Genomic DNA, 19739 nt, shown 5'->3' on the forward strand with positions numbered 1-19739 from the left:
ATTCAGCTGTGTCAAAAAATAGAGCATTAAAACTTCAAATCATTATATTGTTGCTACATCATTTTCAGCATTTGCTCTACGCACATAGATTGCTTCACAGTCTTGTCTCGTTTCTGACCCCCCCGATCATAACTGCAACAGAATGTTACTCGATATACGATGTAGAAATGCCTCTAAAAGTAGAAAAAATTCATCATTTTAATAACACACACCATGTCAGAGGTAGACTCATAATTGTGTTTTTTTTTTCATTGTAAATTTCACCCAATTGCAGTTAGGAAAAAAGGGGGGGGGGGGGGGGTGACTTATAAGCGAGAGCGACCCTTACTCTGAGAAATACGGCAGTTGCAACATTGAATGGAAGTGAAGTATGAATAATTATGGGCAGCCAATTTTTTTGCAGTAATCGGGGCTTCAGCAATAAAGTGGCAGATCCCGTGAAATTGCTGGTCCTTAGCTAGGGACAAATGACCCTCCCTTGTATCACCCACCTTACAAACCACTTACTGTGCTTTCTCTGCCTTGTTCTATGAGCAGAAGTGGGAGCAGATTGAGACCAACTCGAAGCTTCGTCACGTGGGCAGTAACCTGTGTCTTGACAGCCGCAGTGCCCGCATGGGTGGGCTCACTGTGGAGGTGTGCAGCCCCAACCTGAGCCAGCAGTGGAAGTTCACTCTGAATTTACAGTCCTAGGGGACAACACAGCCACTATACGTCATGCTCTGCTAAGCGCATTACAGACCAACTGACTTTAAGGAGGAGTAGATGTTGACTGGAGGAGAAAGACAAATATGATGGATGAATTGGTCCATCTTGCTCCTCCCCGGGGGTCTGAGGTCATTTCTACACCACCACTCCCCCCCTCCAACAAACAGACTTTCGGAGGGCCTTGTAGAAAGAGGAGACTAACCTTTATCTAGTGGGAGGACCAGTGCTGGTGACGCTGAAGATGATAATGATGATGATGAGGGGGATAAAAGCAATGAAGAAAGCTTTCCATCCAACTACTACATACCTCAGTGTTTTCTCATTGATGGTTCGGGAGGCAAAATTACATGAATTCATGGAACTCTAGTGTTTTTATTTTGTGATAATTTTTGGGGAATATTTTAATTACTGTTCATTTGTGGAAGTTTGCAGGAGCATTTTTTTAAGATAACAAAAACAAGGTTTTCCGAACGGAGCCAGAACTGTTAAATTAGAGGAAAACAATATGTAGGTTTTTTTTTTTTCTTATGTTAAATCTTATCGGTTTACAGCATCAGCAGAGATGAGGTGGATTTAAAAAAAGTATTTTTTACTTATCTCCCCCTCCTCCCCCAACAAAAGATGAAGCGGCGATTCCTCATCGAAGGCAGTAAATCTCTGGAGGAATTCTCGGAAAATGTGGAATACCATGTTGTGCTCTCTCTCTTCAGGCTGTAGCACTGGCTGCTGCACTTTAGCATCCTTCGTTTTGTCTTTAAAGTAACACCACAAAGCTCTTAGCAGCCTATTTTTGTTTACTTCTTTCTCTCTTAAGCAATCTGAAAAAAAAAAAAACTGCAAGGACAATGAACTAGAGGATTGATGTCTTTTCTTTACTCTTGCTGCTCTTTGGCTACTCCCTGAGGAGCGCCTCTGTTTTATACAATTTCTGTTTGCATTGTGATTTTATTTTGCTAAGCACATCAGACTGACTTTGTGTTATTTACTGTTGCTGCCGTTTCTCTCTAGAGGTAACAGGAATAAATAGTGGATCTTCTATTAGCAACCACCAACTCCTATTAGTCTCTGTATGGTAGCTCTGACCTGAAGCACTCCACTTGGTAAGAGATGTGTTTGTTCAATTGATTTATTGTATCCCATAGGGGGAACGCAACCACATTCGCAGATGCAAAAATGTACGCGACAGGAGCACAGGTTATAGTATCCTATTTGATTATGTTTAAATCGTGCATGTTTGTAGCAAATCTGCCACTCGCAATGGGACAAACTATCATCTAGTGACATTATGACAGATCAAATTCAATGCATTTCAAAATAATTAACCGGTTAATTCCGCCAGAACCCTGACTTTTTGTTGAACAATTAGGTTCACACTGTGTTTATCCTGTTCGGTGACATAAAGCATTAAGAACACAACTAACAACCTAAAGGACTAGAAGCAAACAGAGTTGAGCAATCCATGGGCAAATGCTGACGGAACATCAACCTTCAGCGAGCGCTTCCACACTTTTGGTAAGTACTTTTTTGATGCGAAGCCAATACAGAGAGACTAGAACCGTCTGTACTGACCCCGATTGATGGATGTAAACCCGCTTCAGGCAGTGCTCAGTCCGTGTTTTTTTTTTTTTTTTTTTAACCAGGTTGCGCATCATAACGCACATGTCAAAAATACGGAAGCACTTGTGAAGGTGGGTGTTCTGCCAGCAACTTGTAATTTTGTTGATGGATTGTTCATCTCTGCCAGATGTAACGGTGATGTACTGTTCATTTTTACCTAAACTTTTAACGAAAGTCTGCATCTGAACGTGGCCATTTGTTTTCTTTTCTGCTTTTAGCAAAGTGTAGAAGGTTCCACAAAGCACACAAAGTCATCAATGTATTTTCATTTAACTTTGAAATGGTTTCTTATTAAAGGGGGTCGGTTGCAATTGTTAAAAACATTTTTTTTGTGTTTGTCTAAACATTAGTCTGAGTTACCAACTCACCATTTTTTGTCCTGATAGAGATGAGCATGTTTTTAACTCAGTCAATGCCAGACCACTTATTTTTTTAATAACTTAATATAATTTTAAATTACAGTGTGTTATCTTAACTTGCAGCCTAGTAAACTTGGATCTTTGACGTCTTTAGCTGTCTATGGCAGTAACTTAGGCTCTACATGACTACAGTTGGCTTGTGTTTTTACATTTATCATCTAGCTACTGTTATGAATTGTTAGTTTTTTTTTTCATTGCAAACTCCCTCCTTTAATTATTATTTTTGCTCTTCTGATTTCAAACTTGACACATCAGATTCAGTTCGACAAAAAATATAGCTGTCGATCTTTCAAATAATCATGTTTGCTTTTTAAATGAAAAGCGATCTCATTGCACTTCTCCAATACCAAGTAAATTAAGACAACCCGGTCTGTTGTGAAGGACAAATCTGGTGGTTGATGGGAGATATTAATTGAAAACAAAGTGTTTTCCTTGGTTAGATAGCTCCGCACTTAACGTGCATGCAAGAGAACAATCACTTGAATGTCATGTAAATCATGACTTGGATTTACAAGGTTGTCTTTGGACAGCACTCATAGTGTATTATAAACAATTACCTTGTTACCTGCACATGACATTCACTTTTGCAGTGAAGTTCAAGGCAACCAAATAATTCCCACACTTAGACGCAACTTTTTTTTTTTTTTTTTTAATGAACAATTCCATTTCTCCAACCTTCTCCCAACCTTTTCCGCCCTCCTCCTTTTTTGGGGATAGTTTCCATCTGTTGTCCATCTTGAGCCAATTTTGTTCTGTGTCATTTCCTTTGTCTTAACTTCAGTTGAGGCGACCATGCTGATACTGCAGCTGTTTTCAGAGCCTATCCAAAAACTTGATAGGCTTCTGCGCTGGGCTGCCAGCACCCGTGGGTGCCGGGGCAGATACGCAGCTTGGTTGTGAGGAGAGAGCCTTGTTGCCATGGTGACTGTACTGTATTCAGAAGACCCAAATCTTAATAAATTAGATTTAAAACTCAGATGACGCTTTTGGAGGATCATTTTGTTTCAACATTTTTAGAATTTCTGAGGCACCATTTGTGAATACAAAACAAAGTTAGACCCTAGAATTAGCAATACCTTTTAAGGAAGTCACTTAATTCATTCTGTTGTCACCCCCCACACCTACCAGATGGTTAAAATTCTTAAAAAAAAAAAAACGTGCTGGCTTGATTTCAGTATTGTTCAGATTTCTTTGGGCCGCATGCAGTACTGAAATGCTCGATGCATTGTATACAGAAGCCTCCTTACTGACAACTAGAAAAAAATTGGTGTACAGCGGCCTCTACTGCCAGACAGTAGGAATGGAGGAGTTGAAAAAGACTTCTGATCTGGTTGAAGAATTTGCGCCTAGTGTCGTAATAGATATTGTGGCCCTCGGAGGACTGTTTCAAAACTGTAATGAACCCTAATTCTAGAAACTTTATCTATCCGTGTACTAAAATAAATGATGCACCACCAAAGAGTTTTAAGGCTTCATTAATAGCTGCTACTTTTATGAACTGTTGTATACTCAGCCAGTTGGAGCCAGAACTGCCCACATCAGAGTTACCATGGCAACACATTATGCTATTATTTTTTAAACATGAACCATTTATATCAATGCCATGTCTTCAAAAATACATCACAATCCCACTGATTGGATGATTGACTGTTTACATATTTAGCACATTGTGCCAAAGGTTTTTTTTCCCCCCGTGTGATGATAAATGAGAATGATACAATAGGATGTGTTTTCCCACAGGGTATAAACCTCTTGGTTTAAAGGCTTAACATTTGTGACAAGAACGTCTATAGAATGCGTCACTTTTAAAGTGATGCGTTACTGAATGCTGCAATTGTGCGGACAAGAGAAAGGCTTTTACACTTTTCTCTTGTTCGCACAATTGCAGCACCAAGTTTCAGATTTCACTGTCACTTTTATTTCTATATTTTTTGTTAATCCCATTCTTAGATTAGCATCTATTGTAATTTCTCTTAAAGCATTGGAATAATTGTGTCAGGGCATATCACATGCTTGAAGTCTCAATAATGGACAACAAAAAAGAATTAAAGAACATGAACTTTACGATTGATGCTTTGTAGTCCCACGAGTAAAAGTGTGTCTTTTTGTGTATAAAGGTACCTACATCCTAATGTGTGTACTTTATGTACATACAGTATGTGAAAAGTGTACTCGGTCCCCGGTGGCTGGCAGGTTTTGTTCTTGTCACACTGTAAAGCGCTTCTAACTGTTCCCTCTTTTATAGACACTGCAAACTTTGAATGAGGAGAAATGATTAACTTAAATAAATGCCTTTATATAGAAACATTGAACGGAGTCAAGTATTTTGGTGTATATCTGAGATCCCATTATGAGGCTTACTTTTGCTTGAATCAATCACTGACTTCCTGGTTGTTTTCCTTGAATCTTGACATCCAAAACATCTTAAAATGACCGCCCTACTTTAATATTTCTCACAGAGCACAATAACGCCTTCACACAATTAGGTGTGAAAACTACCCAAAAATGACATTTTGGCCGTACAGTACTCACTTTGGCTGATGCTGATCATTTTACACCATTCTATTAGCACCAGAGTAAAATGGCATTGAGTTTCTCATCTGATTCTTAATCTATAGCGTGAAACAGGTGAAAAACTCAACGCCATTTCACTTTAGTGGTGATGAGAGGCTGCTAAAAATGACAAGTATTACCTAACGTGAGTTTGGCGTCTGCAGTCAAAATGGCACTGTTGCATATTAAAAAAAAAAAAAACACTCCAATTTTCTTTAATCGGAATTTGCAAAATGGTTCTCAGTTGACAGTGGGCGAGGAGAGAAACCTACTGCTATGGTTATTGTATTAATACAAGGGTGTGTGGCAAGACGACAAAAGCACACGTTGCTGTGCTAGTGTGCGTCTTTACTCTTTGTATGCTATCACAAAACTGTACAACATTGTCCAAAACAACAAAAACAAAGCCAACAAGTTCAAAGCATCAAAGGTTCATTGCAACATGCCTACTGGGTGAGAGACATGGTCCTACGGCCGGCCAACATCCCTCCCTAACGTCCAGAACGGCATAATGAAAAGCCCACAGAGTAATCACCAGTCTGACACCTTGAGTACACAGTCCGGTCCTGGGCGGTGTATGTGACACCAAGGGGCCCAGGTGCGACAGGAGTAAGGGTCAGACACACAGCGTGAAGACCACGAGGTGGCGTTGCCAAATGGATGTTCTGAGGTTCCACATAAGCCAGAGCGGCAGGGCTGACCTGGATGCTGGTAGGCATTTCTGAGGAACCATCCTGTGCCTGGGCCAGAACCTGCTGCGGCACCACCACCAGCTGAGATGCTCTGATGTATACCAGGACCATACCTGCGGCCACGGTGAATCCGAGGGGCAGCTGGATGATGCTATCTTGAAGCCTACTGCTGAGGTAGACGGGCATCGGCGGTGGATGAGGCCGCCCGGCTGGACGATCTCGGTGGACAGCCCAGAACTCCTGAACTGGACTGCACCAGCCATTCTCACCAGCGCCTTTACCAGCCTGTTGCTGGCTGGCTTGATCCCGGGGGCACTGTTGGACGAGAGGACCCGTGGCGGGGAGCTGGCCGGGACCACCAGATTCCCGGAAGCATTCTGTCTGGGATCACCAATGTGGCAAGACGACCCGTCCGGGGTGCCCCATTCTAATGTCTGAGGTCACCAATGTGGCAATATGAAGAAACCACACGCTGAGCTTGTGTACGTCTTTACTCATTGCATGCCATCACAAAACTTTACATTGGCCAAATCAGCAAAGACAAAGCCAACAAGTTCAAAGTATCAAAGGGTCATTGCAACATGTCTAGGGTGGGTGACTAGACTGGGTGAGAGACATGGTCCTTGTGCCTGCCACAGGTGAGAAAAGCAGAGGCCTTCGTCGTGCAAACATACGGGAAACGTCTCTAAAGAAAACGCACTTGCGGCCTTTTAAAGTGGGATGGAAAAGAACTCTCGAGCGCGCCCGTGATGCCAACTTCAGCGTAGTAGCAAGCTCACCCTATTAGCGTTCGTCCTCGCCAAGCGCTTGACACATTCAATATGGCGTCCAACATTGACGTACGTTTCCGCACAAGCATTTGACGTCAACACTGGTGCGTGCTATTTACTCGGCCCTGGTTATTTATGCCATGCCATGTGACTTCCTGATCAGTCTTCTTAGACTCAACCTCTGCGTACTCGAACAGCGTTACGATAAGATTGAATGTGAGGCTTTTCTCTTCTTCTTAACAGTGTGTTTATATTTGTCACAGACGATAAGTCATGAGCGCATAGCGGCCTTATTCGGCGATGATTTGTTGACTCCATCCTTACCGTTTTCTCAAGTTAGCTCTCTTTGATAGCAATGTCAAGCTAACCTGTTAGCAGTTGGCTGTCCACATAGCTTTACTTACTGACTTCATTTGTGAGCCTTATGCCGTTTCAAAGCAAAACTATCTACGAATGGCCGTTTCGTCTTATAATCGCGCTCAATGACCTGGACAATGTGGAATTTAAGGAGCAATTTTGGTCGTTTAAGTTTGTTAACGGGCCTGTTTGACACGTTCTAAAATAACGAGAACGCGTCCCTGGAAAGCCACTTTGGACATTCAGTGGATACCCTTGATGTCTATTTGGAGTCATATGTACCAGTAGGCCTCATTAGAAAGGCTGCATTTACACCAACAAAATTTGTCGGAATTCCGTCCTCAAACTCGTAGGGCCACATTTATTGTTTTTTTTTTCTTTTTATCAACTAGTACGACCTTGAATTTGATATCAAGGATATTAACAAAGCCGTTGTAGCATTGTTTCAATATTATCCATCTTAATCTCCATTTACTAGTTTAGTCGTTGTCCTCTCTAGTATGACAGCTTTGGCACACTAGCAGGCCAACGTCATACTGCTATCGAGAGAAAACTGCACTTGACAAGTTGACATGGTCGTACCATGACAACTTTTAACCTTTTAAAATTCAACTAGTTAACGTCTTGAACAAACTTCGTGAAAAATGTCGTGCGGTCATTAGACTAGTTGATATATTTAGCAATCCTAGTAGTTAATGATTTTATTCCATATAGTATTAGCTTAAATAACAAGCCATGAAGGCATTTAAGCGTTCATCTGGTATCTCAGCTAGTGTACGAACTGGCTTACTTGTAAGGAAAAGGCTGCACTAGTACCTGAACTTAGTAAACGTCGGAATCAACCTGCTAAAAGTGTGCTGCATTAGTAGCACTACGAGGGCCAACAAGTTTGAGTAGCGCTAATTTTAACTCGTGCATGTTTCTTCTTGTAAGCCATGTAAAAAAACATCAGAGCATTTAAATGCCCCATATGTCAGGATATGGTACTATTTTATCACAGGCAGATGTTGTGTAAAGTTGACAAATATTCTTTGGATGAAACATGTTCAATAAGAGTCTTGTAGCAGCTCTGTGTATTAATATGTAAAAGCCATCTCTGGCACTGCTTTATATGGCAAGCTGTGGTAAATAAGCAATTTTATTTCATCCCTCGTGATGGTCAGAGACAGGCTAAAAGCACTAAATCAGGGGTGTCCGAACTTTGTCCTCAAGTGCTGCTGTCCTGCATGCCTGTGGAAACTTTAGGGGCACTACGGTAAATGCAGCTAAACACACCTCCCCCAGTGCTCTCCGTAGCTATAACAGACATGGCGACCTCCGGAGGAGTACCACCCACCATGTAATATGATTTAATAACTAGTCCTATGATTATATTAAAAAACATACTGTTGGTTGTTAAGAACACATTTATTTTAAATTTTTTGAGATTTCTAATTTAATTTATTCATTTTTAACAAAAACTGTCCTAAATTTTACACAGTGTCACTTTAAAGGACTGATTTTTGGACACTCCTGCACTAAACGTAAATGTCCCTTTTCTGCCTGTGCAGTTTGAATATTTGTACAAATTAGTCACTTGTGATCCCTTTTTTCTTTTTTTTTTTGTTTGTTTGTATTTTTGGTCTGGAATTATTCGTGAGTCCACTGGTGGTATTAGGCCTTCAGTCCTTCCAGATCTGGTAGGACATTAGGAAGGAAATGCAAAGAAAATTACTAAAGCAACTATGGTTACATGAATCTTGAATGGCCACTAGAGTGTTCTGTCCCTTGGAATCGTGAAGATTTTATAGGAAGCAAACCTCAGGTCCTGCTTTTTTTTCAATCCACAAAGGGAACTTTCAGCACAGCTTCTTGCAAGTCATTCAGGACTCATTATAGAACCATAGTCCATAATTATATTTTTAACATGGGGTTATCTAATGTTGTTCGGACAAGTGACTAAATAAACTCTAGAATTGTCCAATAAGTTGAGTTACAGTAGCAAATATACATTAATTGCTGTTGATGTTACATTACTATGTTCAACATTGTAGAGGAATGTTTTATGCCCTGACAAACATGAACATTTTATTGTCTTTTGTGTTGTCTTTCAGGTTGCATGGTTACAAGTTTGAACTACACACAGAGGAATTTTTATTTTTATTTTTATTTTTTTGTCTTGATTGTTGAACACTGGTAAGTCAGCTTGCTGTTGATTACTTCCTTTAAGCCTTTTTGTATTTAAGTATTTGAATAATTTTTTACTTGTTATAAAACTAGTTACCGTAATATTATTATGCCTGTTAGTATATTACGTACATTATGATTATATTGAGAAATAGAGGCTAAAATCTCACAAATAAGCTTCCTTGTTCAGACTTGTTGCTCAAGAGTTGCGCAAGATGTTGATTGAATTATTTGGATTTGAGTTAATTATTGCTTCCTCACAAGAGGGCTACTATTTTCAGCTTTTTAATAGTATCTTATTTCGTAGTTGTGTTCACAAAGCCAAAAATAAACTGATAGAGGGGGGGCCTGACTGTCATGTGTGCTTCATCAGTAACCATCACAACACTGCACAGTGAAATGCAAAAAAGAATGGCCACAACCAGTCTAATGTTAGATACATTTACTAGTGTAAATATTGCACCCAGACAGTTATATTGGGTCACTGTGATGTGTTCTGTGAGTCATTGGCCAGATTTAACCAAACCGGGTAATTCTACTGACTGCTTGAAGCACTAAGTTAAAATGGATAAATAATGTGCGTCACATTCAATGTGGATAAAAAGTTGCAACCTACTGTATAGTGTGACAAAATACGCTACCTGGGGGATTCAAAGAGTATGAATATCTTGGCATTTAAATAAACAATAAGTTAAAGCTATTTAATGTTGCTGCCAAATCCACAACATTTAAATTTCTCTCAACCTAATTGATGAAACTCGGAAATTTTCTGAAAGCACTGTCTTGCATGTTGCTATTAATACTGTATTTTGTTCTGGGGTCAGAGAATAAATCCTCAAGGGGTTTCAATGTGAGTGAGTGGAGGTCCAACCCTTTGAGGTTGCCTGATTGAAGAGATTTTTATTGTCGTCTTCCAAACTTTGTTTCATTTCACTCTTTACACCAGTGGATGGTTCGACCAATTGGCATCCTTTAAGGAGAATGAGAGGAAAGTACAAACAAGTTTAATGCCAAAAAAAACACAAGATTCTTTTGTAAAGATTATCATTAGGGTTTAAGATCAACAGTGCTGACGTCTTAAAGAAAAAAAAAATGTAAGATTTGTTTTCCCCTGGTGCTTTCCCACTGTCTTTGTGACACCACCTCTTTTGTCAACCTAGAACAGGTTTTGACAGTCAGTGCCCCACCTTGACTCCTTTCATATCGTCTCTGCCAGTAATTGTAATAATGACGTTTGTGCTTGCTCAAGAGGGAGCCGGGATGGACTCCAGGTCTCTCAGACTTCCCTTTTGCCTGTCCACTTCAAAGTCGTCATACACTTCGAGTCCCAGAGTGTCTTCGTCCTCGTCATCCTCTTCAACCCCAATGGGCTCCAGCAGGTTGTACAGCCGGGAGACTCTGCCTCATTATGAACGCTTTCCGAGAGCATCATCTACATACAAAACAGATGTGGACCGAAAGGTACTTCTTCGTGGTGAATAATTGATATTCCTATACTTTTTACACAACTTGGGTTAAGGAGCTAGACAGCTAAATTCACAATGATGGATTGTGACTTGAGTTGTTTCATGTTGTTCTCCCTTTGCTTTAGGTTTATCAGAAACATGTTGCACTTCTCAAACAATAAGGGAGATTGCTCGACTAATCATGACTATTTTTTTCCTTAAAATTGGTTAAAGCTCTAATGCAGGTTCAAAATAACCTCATGAGTTCTTTGCGTTGCTTCAAATGCAATACAGTATATTTTAATACACATAACTTAAAAATGTGTGTATTTTTATTCAAAACATTAAAATATTAGGTAAATTACTCAAAACGATTCAAATGAGTGTTAGTAGATAGGTAGGTAAGTTTTTTTTTTTTTTTTTTTTTTTTTAAATGGCAAAATTGCACCACTCAACGTTTACACATCATGCCTTTATCTCTAACCATTATCAAGTTATGTCATTTTCAAATAGTGATAATAAAATATGTTGAAAAAAAAAAACAAATACAAGGAACTACACACTGTTTAGCTCGGTCTCCGTGAGTAGCTCTGTCTCCGTGAGTAACATGATAATTTAGTCCATGAGTTTCTTTTGTTGTGTATTTCAAAGTTGCAACTCTTCAACCAGTTTTCCAATGACCACACATTAGTGAAGGAAATGTTCTTAGCTTTAGCCTTGCTCTCAGCCCTCCGCCTTTCTCCCACCTCTGCTTACGGTCTCTACCTGGTCTGCGATCACCTTTTGGTTGGCCGGACAGACGGCGAAGCTTCGGCTGTTCTCTAGCTCATGGCTGAGGCGATGATCACTGATGACCACTGATAAAATGATATGTCAAAGTCACGCTGTGTAAAGGAACAGACCTAAAATGAGCAGGAATATCATTGCTAGCTTGCAAACTGAAGAGACACCGCTGTGCAGGTGCTGCCCCTATGATGTCAGATTTGATTTCTCCCCACCAAGCACTTCTGCGGGAAGGAGAGGAAACGCTTTCTGTGAGGCCTGTCAGTAGAATAAAACGTGCTGGGACTGAAATGAGCAAATAATCCATGAAATAGATTTAAAAATATATTAAAGCAAGTAGGTGACGATGGGAAAACCCCATCGAGCCAATTACATATTCAACATTGTCGACAAAGTCGACTATTCTTGAAAGCTGTAATAGCAAGGTGTTCTGAAACATTTAATTTGGGGAAATACATGTGTCCATGCAACTCTTGATTTCTGCACTCCAAGCTGCATCCTGGAGACAGATGGTCTCAGTTGGAACTTGCTTAAGTCAGCTTTCCAATCGAATTCTCAAAATGACCAAGCTGTCAAACTGCGTTAGTGCTTGCAGTCATTTGAGATGGCTTTGATGTTCTCTATTTGCGGTATGAGGCCATTAGAAGTGTTGCTATGCATGTATGTCAGTGGAGCAACAGTAGACTCATCAGGGGTCTTTTTATAGCGCATCCTAGATTCCTTGGCAGTTAACACACGTATTTGAGTCCACTTACTGGCCAAGGCTCAAAAGAAGGGTATAACTGCCAAGGACCTAAGAACTGCCTTTTACTCCAGACAATTTTACAGTACTCCCATACATTTTGGCAGTATTTGATCAGGACTAGTCTGCATCAGAAGATATTCAAAACCAGTTAACGTGGTCTCTGCTGCAAAAAAATACCGTTAGGTCATGTCTAGATTTAAGAGTCAACCATTAATTTCACAAAGCTTATTTCCGGATATCGTGAGGATAATTAACAGCACTACTACTAATTATATTGCTTATCAATATAATGTCAGATCCCTTTCGCTATACAGTCATTCCAATATGGGCAGGAACCCAAAGAATGTTCCCATGTATAGTATTTCTGATTCTAAATATCATAATTTGAGTTATTGTCAAAGACTGTAAACAGAACCGTTAACAATTGTGCTAAGCTTCACTAATATTAACGATTCAGTTCTGGAGTCAGTTAAGTACCATGTACTTAAAATATTCTGACTTTTTTTTTCCCCCTCTGATTTATAGACTTCTCGTCTGCTGAGCTCATCCAGAGACTACAGCAATTCTGACTGCCACAGCAGCTGGAAGTCTCTCTCTTCCACCGGATCTTATGAGCGTCCATGGGCACAATCATCCAGCAGCAGAACAAAACTGGTACTAAAGATTCAACAAGCTCTTGTGTTTTTAGAGCTATTGACATTTCATTTATATTCTACCCTGAAATTGATTCAGCCCTGTCCGGTTGTTTTACCATTAGAGGTCTTTGACATCCTTTTTTCTCATGAGGGCCTCCACATACTGCACAATATCAAGTCAATCAGCATGCAATTTGTTATGAGGAAGAGGGAAATGGTCTACAAAAAAAGACAGCAAAAGAGGGGAGGTCAGGGCAGTGCAGGGCTGAGCCATGTGGAACCCGAAATGGAAGGTGCCTTGATGCTTCCACACGGCACAACGCAAGTGACTGCGAAGCATGCTGATGAGCTAATCATTTTAAACAGATGTGTTGGTTGAAGGGAAACTTTGAAAACAGGCTGGATTGTGGCTCTCGGACCAGACTTGGCCACCCCTCATATAACCAGTTACTTCTGAGACAAAACATTGTGTGTCATTGAGATGGTTTTCCCCCCCTAAAAATGATCTTCCTGTTTCTGCAGACTGACTCAGAGGGAAGGTTTGGGCATTCCAGTCTATTGAACAGCACAGACGATGGTGACAATAAGCGTGCCAAACTGACCTACAGCAACAGAGGACAGTACTCAAAAACATCCGGCACATCATTGGCTGGATCTTCGTACTCCAGTAATGCACGTAACAATACCAGAGGTACCATTTAACCAAAAATACTCTGCACGGGGCAGGGGCACGGTCTTGAAAATTAAGAATTTTGACACCACACGCCTCGTAAAGAAAGTCCATATTTAGACCACCTTTAAAAAAATATATATAATATACACACACACACACACACACACACACACACACATATATTGACCCAGAGATTCAAAGTAGATTTTTCAAGCAGAGTTTATAAATAAATGTGACTATTGTTTCATAAATAATTAAATTATTGTCTGTGAAGAAACAAACTCATAACCTTCAGGTTTGGAAATGACCACTCTACCACTTGTGACATGGTGCTCCAGTACACAGTATTTGTTTATCTCTGGTGTCAGGTTGAGGTGTCCCATCTCCAAAGAGACCCAAGAACATTTTTTTTTGGTCTCCAGCAAAATAGTATAGCGTAAGTGGCATGACTCTCAACCCAAACATCATCTGTTTATTACTCAACTCTTTTCTAATCTAATTGGTTTTCTTTAATAATAAACTAATAAAACCTATTAAAACCCTTTTTTTTTCATTTTAGTTTGAATTTGACAAATAAAAGTAAATGTTAGTGGTAACTCTACCCCTTTTTTTCCCCTATTGTAATTCAGAATATTGTACATTGTCCACTCAATGAACATGTCTGTTATCTTATTTGTTAATATGCCGCTCACAGCAATGTTTATGAGTAAACATCAATAGCCAGTGCCGTTTTGCATACTGAATCTGGTGAAAAATGCTTTTTATGGAATGTATTTAGCCAATAAATAACACAAACTTTGTTGACATAACATGCGCATTGTTGCACCTTTTTGTCCCCGCTCTCAGCAGGTATTAAGGACAAACACAGTGAGCCGTCAGAGCCTTCGTGGAGTTCAAGCCACTTTCTTTCGCTGTCTTCACGTTCCTCCTCAAAGCCCCCGTTGTCAAGCAGAGAGGCGGGAACGCAGAACGAGCCGGGTCTGTCGGTGCAACGCGATCAAAGGGCGAGAATCCAAGAACTGACGTCTTCGTTGTGTAAGTGCTTTTCGTGAACACTCGGAGGGCCTGTTTGGTCGGTTATTGACGTAAGTGTTATCTTCACTGCTCTCAGATCAAACAGAGCGCCTGACTTCGGCTTACGCCCAAGGAGCTCGACCAAAAGACTCGGCCTACTTGTCTTGTTCCTTCGCTGCCACCCGAGAAAGCTCCCCAGGCGGTCACGCCGCCTCCACCTCCTCCGCCCATCGCTTCTCCACAGCACGTGACTACAACAGACCCTCGAGGCGCTTCTTGAACACATCATCCAGCTATCAGGAACAGCCTTCTTCCCGCAGACCGGAAGCCCCACTCCCTCCTAGACCTTCTCCCGAAGATGGCCAACACCAAGGGCGTACCTCCACGCGCCACCTCTTATCCCGCATCTTTTCCCCTCGCTCTAGCCAAGAGTCCTCGTCCTCCTCCTCATCCTCCTCCTCTTCCTCCTCCAGTAGCTCATCCAGCATCCGCTCGTTGGATGACGACAGTCTGTCTTTGGATAGCGACGAGGGGGGTCGGATCTCTGCCGACGTGCGGTCGGCTTCTCGCGGGTGGCAGGCCAACGCCTCCGGTACCAGGCAGCGCAAAGCGGACCGGCCCTCTATTTTGGAGAATAAGAACCGTGGAGTGGCTGCGGCCGTGGAGGCCTTGCCCAGACCGCCTGAAGCGGAGGCGGCCAGTGGTGGCAACTTGCTTTCTTCCCCTCTCCGCAGCCGCCGCCCTCCACTCCTCTCTCGTCTTCGAAGGCACTCGCGGGACGAGAGCGTGCGCTCCTCTGCCGGACTTAGCCGTCCTCAACACTTGCTGAGAAGATGGGACGACCTTGAACTGAGGGCGCCTCCCAATGACGAAGATGTTGACGATGAAGAGGAGCAAGGGGCGGTGGGTTTGAATCGGTGCGAGGCCGACCCTCCTCGCGGGCAGGAGGAAGACAAGATACCCCAAATGGAGGAAAGTTTAGTGGGCTTGGCGCTGCGCCGCAGGAGAGCTTCACTCCAAAACAGGGCCGCCGGACAACAAGGTGGTGTTCAGAGGATGATGGATGGCAAAGAGAGCAAGCAAGAAAAGCTTCGCATTATTAAGGAGAGGTAATGTATGGATATGCATCCAGACCACATGCTGTACAGTATTTTGGCTTTATTGGGTGGATTTTTCTTTTTTATTTTTTTTTAAGCAACTGCATAGTTCAAAGCTTAGTGTCTGATGGTCACTTGAGTCAATATTCTTGATATAAGGTCCATATAAGCGCCATTCATACATCAAGACATTCCAAGGCCTTTATGGCATAAAAAACAAATCAACAAATGACGCTGCCATATTGCTGGAAAAAAAATGTAGACGAGGAATTGAATAAATTAAATACGTCTTTGGGATTGACCGGCCAATTAAATCTGCGGCCACACTGGCCAAATGACCGATATTTGCCGATCATCTTTCATTAATGGACTAACAATTTACAGCAGTTGTATACAAGCAACACTTGTGTCAGTATTTATTCAACATAAATCCTTGTATCTTTAAATATATATAATCACATTTGTCACAATAATCTTATCAATATAAATAGCTTGTTCTGCACTACTTTACACACTGTAGGGGGGAAAAAAAACTTGATACACAGTGCAACATAAATTAAGCATAAATGTGTCACATTGAATTACCAGATACAAAAAACAAATATGACAAAGTTTAATGTCTTTATAACTTGTTTTAATTGCTCACCGCAGGCGACGAGTAGTCAAAATATGCTTAAAATTCACACCTACTGGGGATGTATTTGGAGGAAACATGTTATTCGTTAGTTTTTAAAATTAAAATAATTTTTGTCTGCCAAAAATCCTCATGGGCTTGAAAAACCCCATATAGGTCAGGCCCAACAAATCATTCTCATTTGCGTATTGTTTAAACAAAGGGGAATGGATTACGTGTTGATATAAAAATGTGATGAGCCCTTCTTGTAATTGGTCCATTGTTAAAATTGCGTCGTCACCCCTAATTTGAGCTTGCTCTCTGAAAGACTGTTGCTGGAAGAGTCGGACGAGGACGAAGGAGACTTGTGCCGAATCTGCCAGATGAGAGAGGAGTCTGCATCCGACCCCTTGATTCAACCTTGCCGATGCACAGGAAGTCTGCAGTACGTCCACCAAGACTGCATCAAGAGGTGGCTCTGCTCCAAGATTGGTTCAGGTGCGTCATGCCTAATAAGCGCTTATGTTTTCCATTCTTCTTCGTTCAACAGTGGTGTGACGTATCCAAATGTGATTTGTGAACATTTTTCAAGTCAATTACAGATTCCCTGCCAATAGAAGAGCTTCACTGTACTCATAGTTCTAGTTATTCATTTACCTGTAATTATGGACGGAGTGTGAGTTGTTTTTTTTTTTTTTCTTTTAATCTTTTGAAGGCACAAACCTGGAAGCCATCACAAATTGCGAACTCTGCAAAGAGAAGTTACGCTTGAACATAGACAACTTTGACGTCCAGCAGCTGTACAGGACGCACGCGCAGGTAAGGGATGCCTTTTGGTGGACGTGCCTGCCGGCCTCCATTGGTGCGTTAGTGTGCTGAGACGTCTCGTCTCGCTCCACAGTCTGAATATGACAACTTCATCAGCAGTGGTCTCTATCTGGTGGTCCTGTTGCATTTTTTTGAACAGAGGTTTGCTGATGTCCTGGGGGCAGTCGATGCGGCCGGGGTGAGTGCGCGCGCACATACACACAGTCTGCGTTAGAGCATTTTGTATCCGGTGTGTGGGAGGGGAAAAACAAGGGATGAATGAACATTGATGAATTTGGAGGCTTATTCTTGTTCATTTCTGTGACTTGATACATTTATCAGCTCATTAGCGTAAAACACGTGTTTTGGCGATATTTTCAGAAAACAATTACAACGCAACATACTCAGCCGACAAAAAACAAGTTGTCTCAGCTCGGTCTTGGCCAACTACTATGAAATGGATTACTCATTTTATTTATTATTGATATTGTTGCAGCAGGTTACCAATTGCTTTTGATGTTTGTATCTTTCGGGCCGTAGGATGCACTTCAAGTTTCTTTTCCTCAAAATAAAATCGCGTCGTTTAAAGACGTTGGCTTTTCACTTTCACGCTTTTCATTCGAATTCCTTCCTTTTAACCGTTCGCATTCTCACTTGCATCTAATTGCTATTTTGTCAGACCACAACTTAATCATGGTTCACTATTACTTTCTGTTAGCTGCTGTTTTCCTCTTCCGTTCTTTAACTTGCAAAGAAAATCGGGCCTCTTTTTGACTGAAGTCACACACGTTTTCACCACATCTCATAGTGTAATTATATCTACACAGCTCATAGCAGGTCACAAAATGGCGTAAAAAAAAGTGCTTTGGAGTTCTGTGTATATGTATATTTTTTCTTCTTCTAAATTTTATGTATTGACATTATGTATCACGTTTGAATTAATATATTTCACTTTTTTATCATTTGTTTTAGTTTTAAAACAATTTGACGTACAGCCTATTGGAGGCCATTATGTCCATAAGTTGAGGACCATCTGTACAATAATTTTCTCTAACCTAGATGGGATAGCAAATCTTAGCATTCTGTTTATGTAATTATAAATCATGATACTGAGACTTCACTGTATTGTTAATCGCTTTTTTTTTTTTTAATTGTACGTCCCGAGTATTTGACTATTTATGAGAAATGTATTAGCTTTGAAAAGAGCCAATTGTTCCCTCTTCCCATCCAGTTATTTAACCTGGTGAGAATTCTTCCAGAACACATGGACAACCTTGAAAGTATGTCACTTCCTCTTCCCTCACCTGTTGCAAAAAAGAAAAAAAAGGCACGGAAAACCATCTGAGCGTTTATCACATGTTCTTTCGCGTACTTGTTTGGAACGAACGCTCAAATGGCTTTCCGTAGTTCCGTGCACACGCCCGCCAAGTTCCCGCTTCACCCACTCGGCTTTCTCTCGTTGCCGCAGATCAGCACCAGGAAAGTGACGAGGAACAAGATAGCCGACCTTCTATCGATTTCTCCGACTTGGACGACGATCTGGAGGAGTACTGATGGTGATAATCGTCAGCTCGGTGGGAGCGAAAAACGCGTTTGAGCATTTCTTCCATATCTTTGATAATGTCGCAGGCAGACAGAATTTTAGCTTTTTCAAAATTACCGTGTCGAAAAAAAAAAAAAATTCAAGTGCACATTGTTTATTCTTATTCAACTTTGTACCTACTGTTATGCAGGGCACGGCATCGCCCCCAAATCATGTTAAAACAAAAAACTGCAACATTTCTTTTTGTTTATTCAACCATCAGTATTTTCATGTGGTCCAAAAGCAACGGTCGATGCCGTCATTGGCAAATTGTCGAAGCAGACTAACTGTGGAAAATTAATCCTCACTCCTCATTTGGGACTGACTGACCAGTTCTTTCTAAAGTCAAGCATGTGGGCTTTACCGTAATGCATCTAATGTCATTTTCATTGTTGCCATTAAAAAAAGATGTGACAGCACTCATGGCTCGAGGAGGTTTTTTTCTTTTTCGTTTTTTTTTTTTTAAATGGTACAGTTCAGACAACAAGTGTCCCCAAATGGTAATAGAGTCAGTCACTCTCAAGCTACTTTTAACAATTAAAACTGCTTAGTCTGCAGAAATACAACATATGTTGGTAAAGTTCGAACCAAAAAAACATTGACAATGAAAATAATGTTTCTGCCTAGCTGACAACCGCAGTACGCTTTTTCCATGACTCGTCGGGTAGCTACATGTTAGCAGTGTGGCAAAACGGCATTACTCCGTAACTCCTGCTAACTATTGTAGTTAAGCCTCAATAGTAATGTGCTTCTCGCCAAGGTTTTCCTACTAGTGTGCGGAAATTTCATCCGGTAATAGAAAAAAAAATGTAACCGACACGAGTGCATATGCAAGTGCAAAGAGTGTCTTAGTACAATAAAAGCTGGATAACAAGGATATGGAACAAATTGCTACACGTTTTGGCTTTGATTTCCCACTGCAAACCTTTGACTTTTTGCTTACAGATATGCAAACTTGGAACTGAATTGCTGTGTGAAATCTGTTGCTTAAGCATGTTGTTTTGTTTGTATGAGTGCACTTTAATTAGTAAATTTCAATATACAGTAAATGCAACCACAAGTG

General features: G+C 41.0%; 2 protein-coding genes across 7 annotated transcripts in view; both read left to right on the top strand.

Annotated features, from left to right (window-relative positions):
* galnt2 (UDP-N-acetyl-alpha-D-galactosamine:polypeptide N-acetylgalactosaminyltransferase 2) overlaps window positions 1-5056 on the top strand; it is a 58386-nt gene extending 53330 nt beyond the window's left edge. Inside the window, exon 16 of the mRNA XM_088412456.1 lies at window positions 538-5056. Coding sequence (XP_088268582.1) covers window positions 538-693 — 156 coding nt within the window. The 3' untranslated portion in view covers window positions 694-5056. The remainder of the gene's footprint in view (window positions 1-537) is intronic.
* Window positions 5057-5845: 789 nt separating this feature from the next.
* marchf7 (membrane-associated ring finger (C3HC4) 7) lies at window positions 5846-18833 on the top strand. Of its 6 annotated transcripts, none has more exons than XM_088412450.1 (12): window positions 5846-6471; window positions 9210-9291; window positions 10532-10743; window positions 12781-12909; window positions 13413-13581; window positions 14410-14598; window positions 14675-15686; window positions 16616-16785; window positions 17003-17106; window positions 17189-17293; window positions 18326-18374; window positions 18563-18833. In XM_088412450.1, the coding sequence occupies exons 3-12, from the start codon at window positions 10543-10545 to the stop codon at window positions 18646-18648; spliced, it is 2214 nt and encodes a 737-aa protein (XP_088268576.1). In that variant the 5' UTR covers window positions 5846-6471; window positions 9210-9291; window positions 10532-10542; the 3' UTR covers window positions 18649-18833. The 6 variants fall into 6 exon arrangements, with proteins under 6 accessions (XP_088268576.1, XP_088268575.1, XP_088268580.1 ...); XM_088412449.1 differs by lacking the exon at window positions 5846-6471 and adding an exon at window positions 6610-6627; XM_088412455.1 differs by lacking the exon at window positions 5846-6471 and adding an exon at window positions 6879-6975 and having other exon boundaries at window positions 17255-17293.
* The last annotated feature ends 906 nt before the right edge of the window (window positions 18834-19739 follow it).

The sequence above is a fragment of the Hippichthys cyanospilos genome, chromosome 4 (genome assembly GCF_059441005.1).
Source record: "Hippichthys cyanospilos isolate Australia breed blue-spotted pipefish chromosome 4, RoL_Hcya_1.0, whole genome shotgun sequence".
Lineage (NCBI taxonomy): Eukaryota > Metazoa > Chordata > Actinopteri > Syngnathiformes > Syngnathidae > Hippichthys > Hippichthys cyanospilos.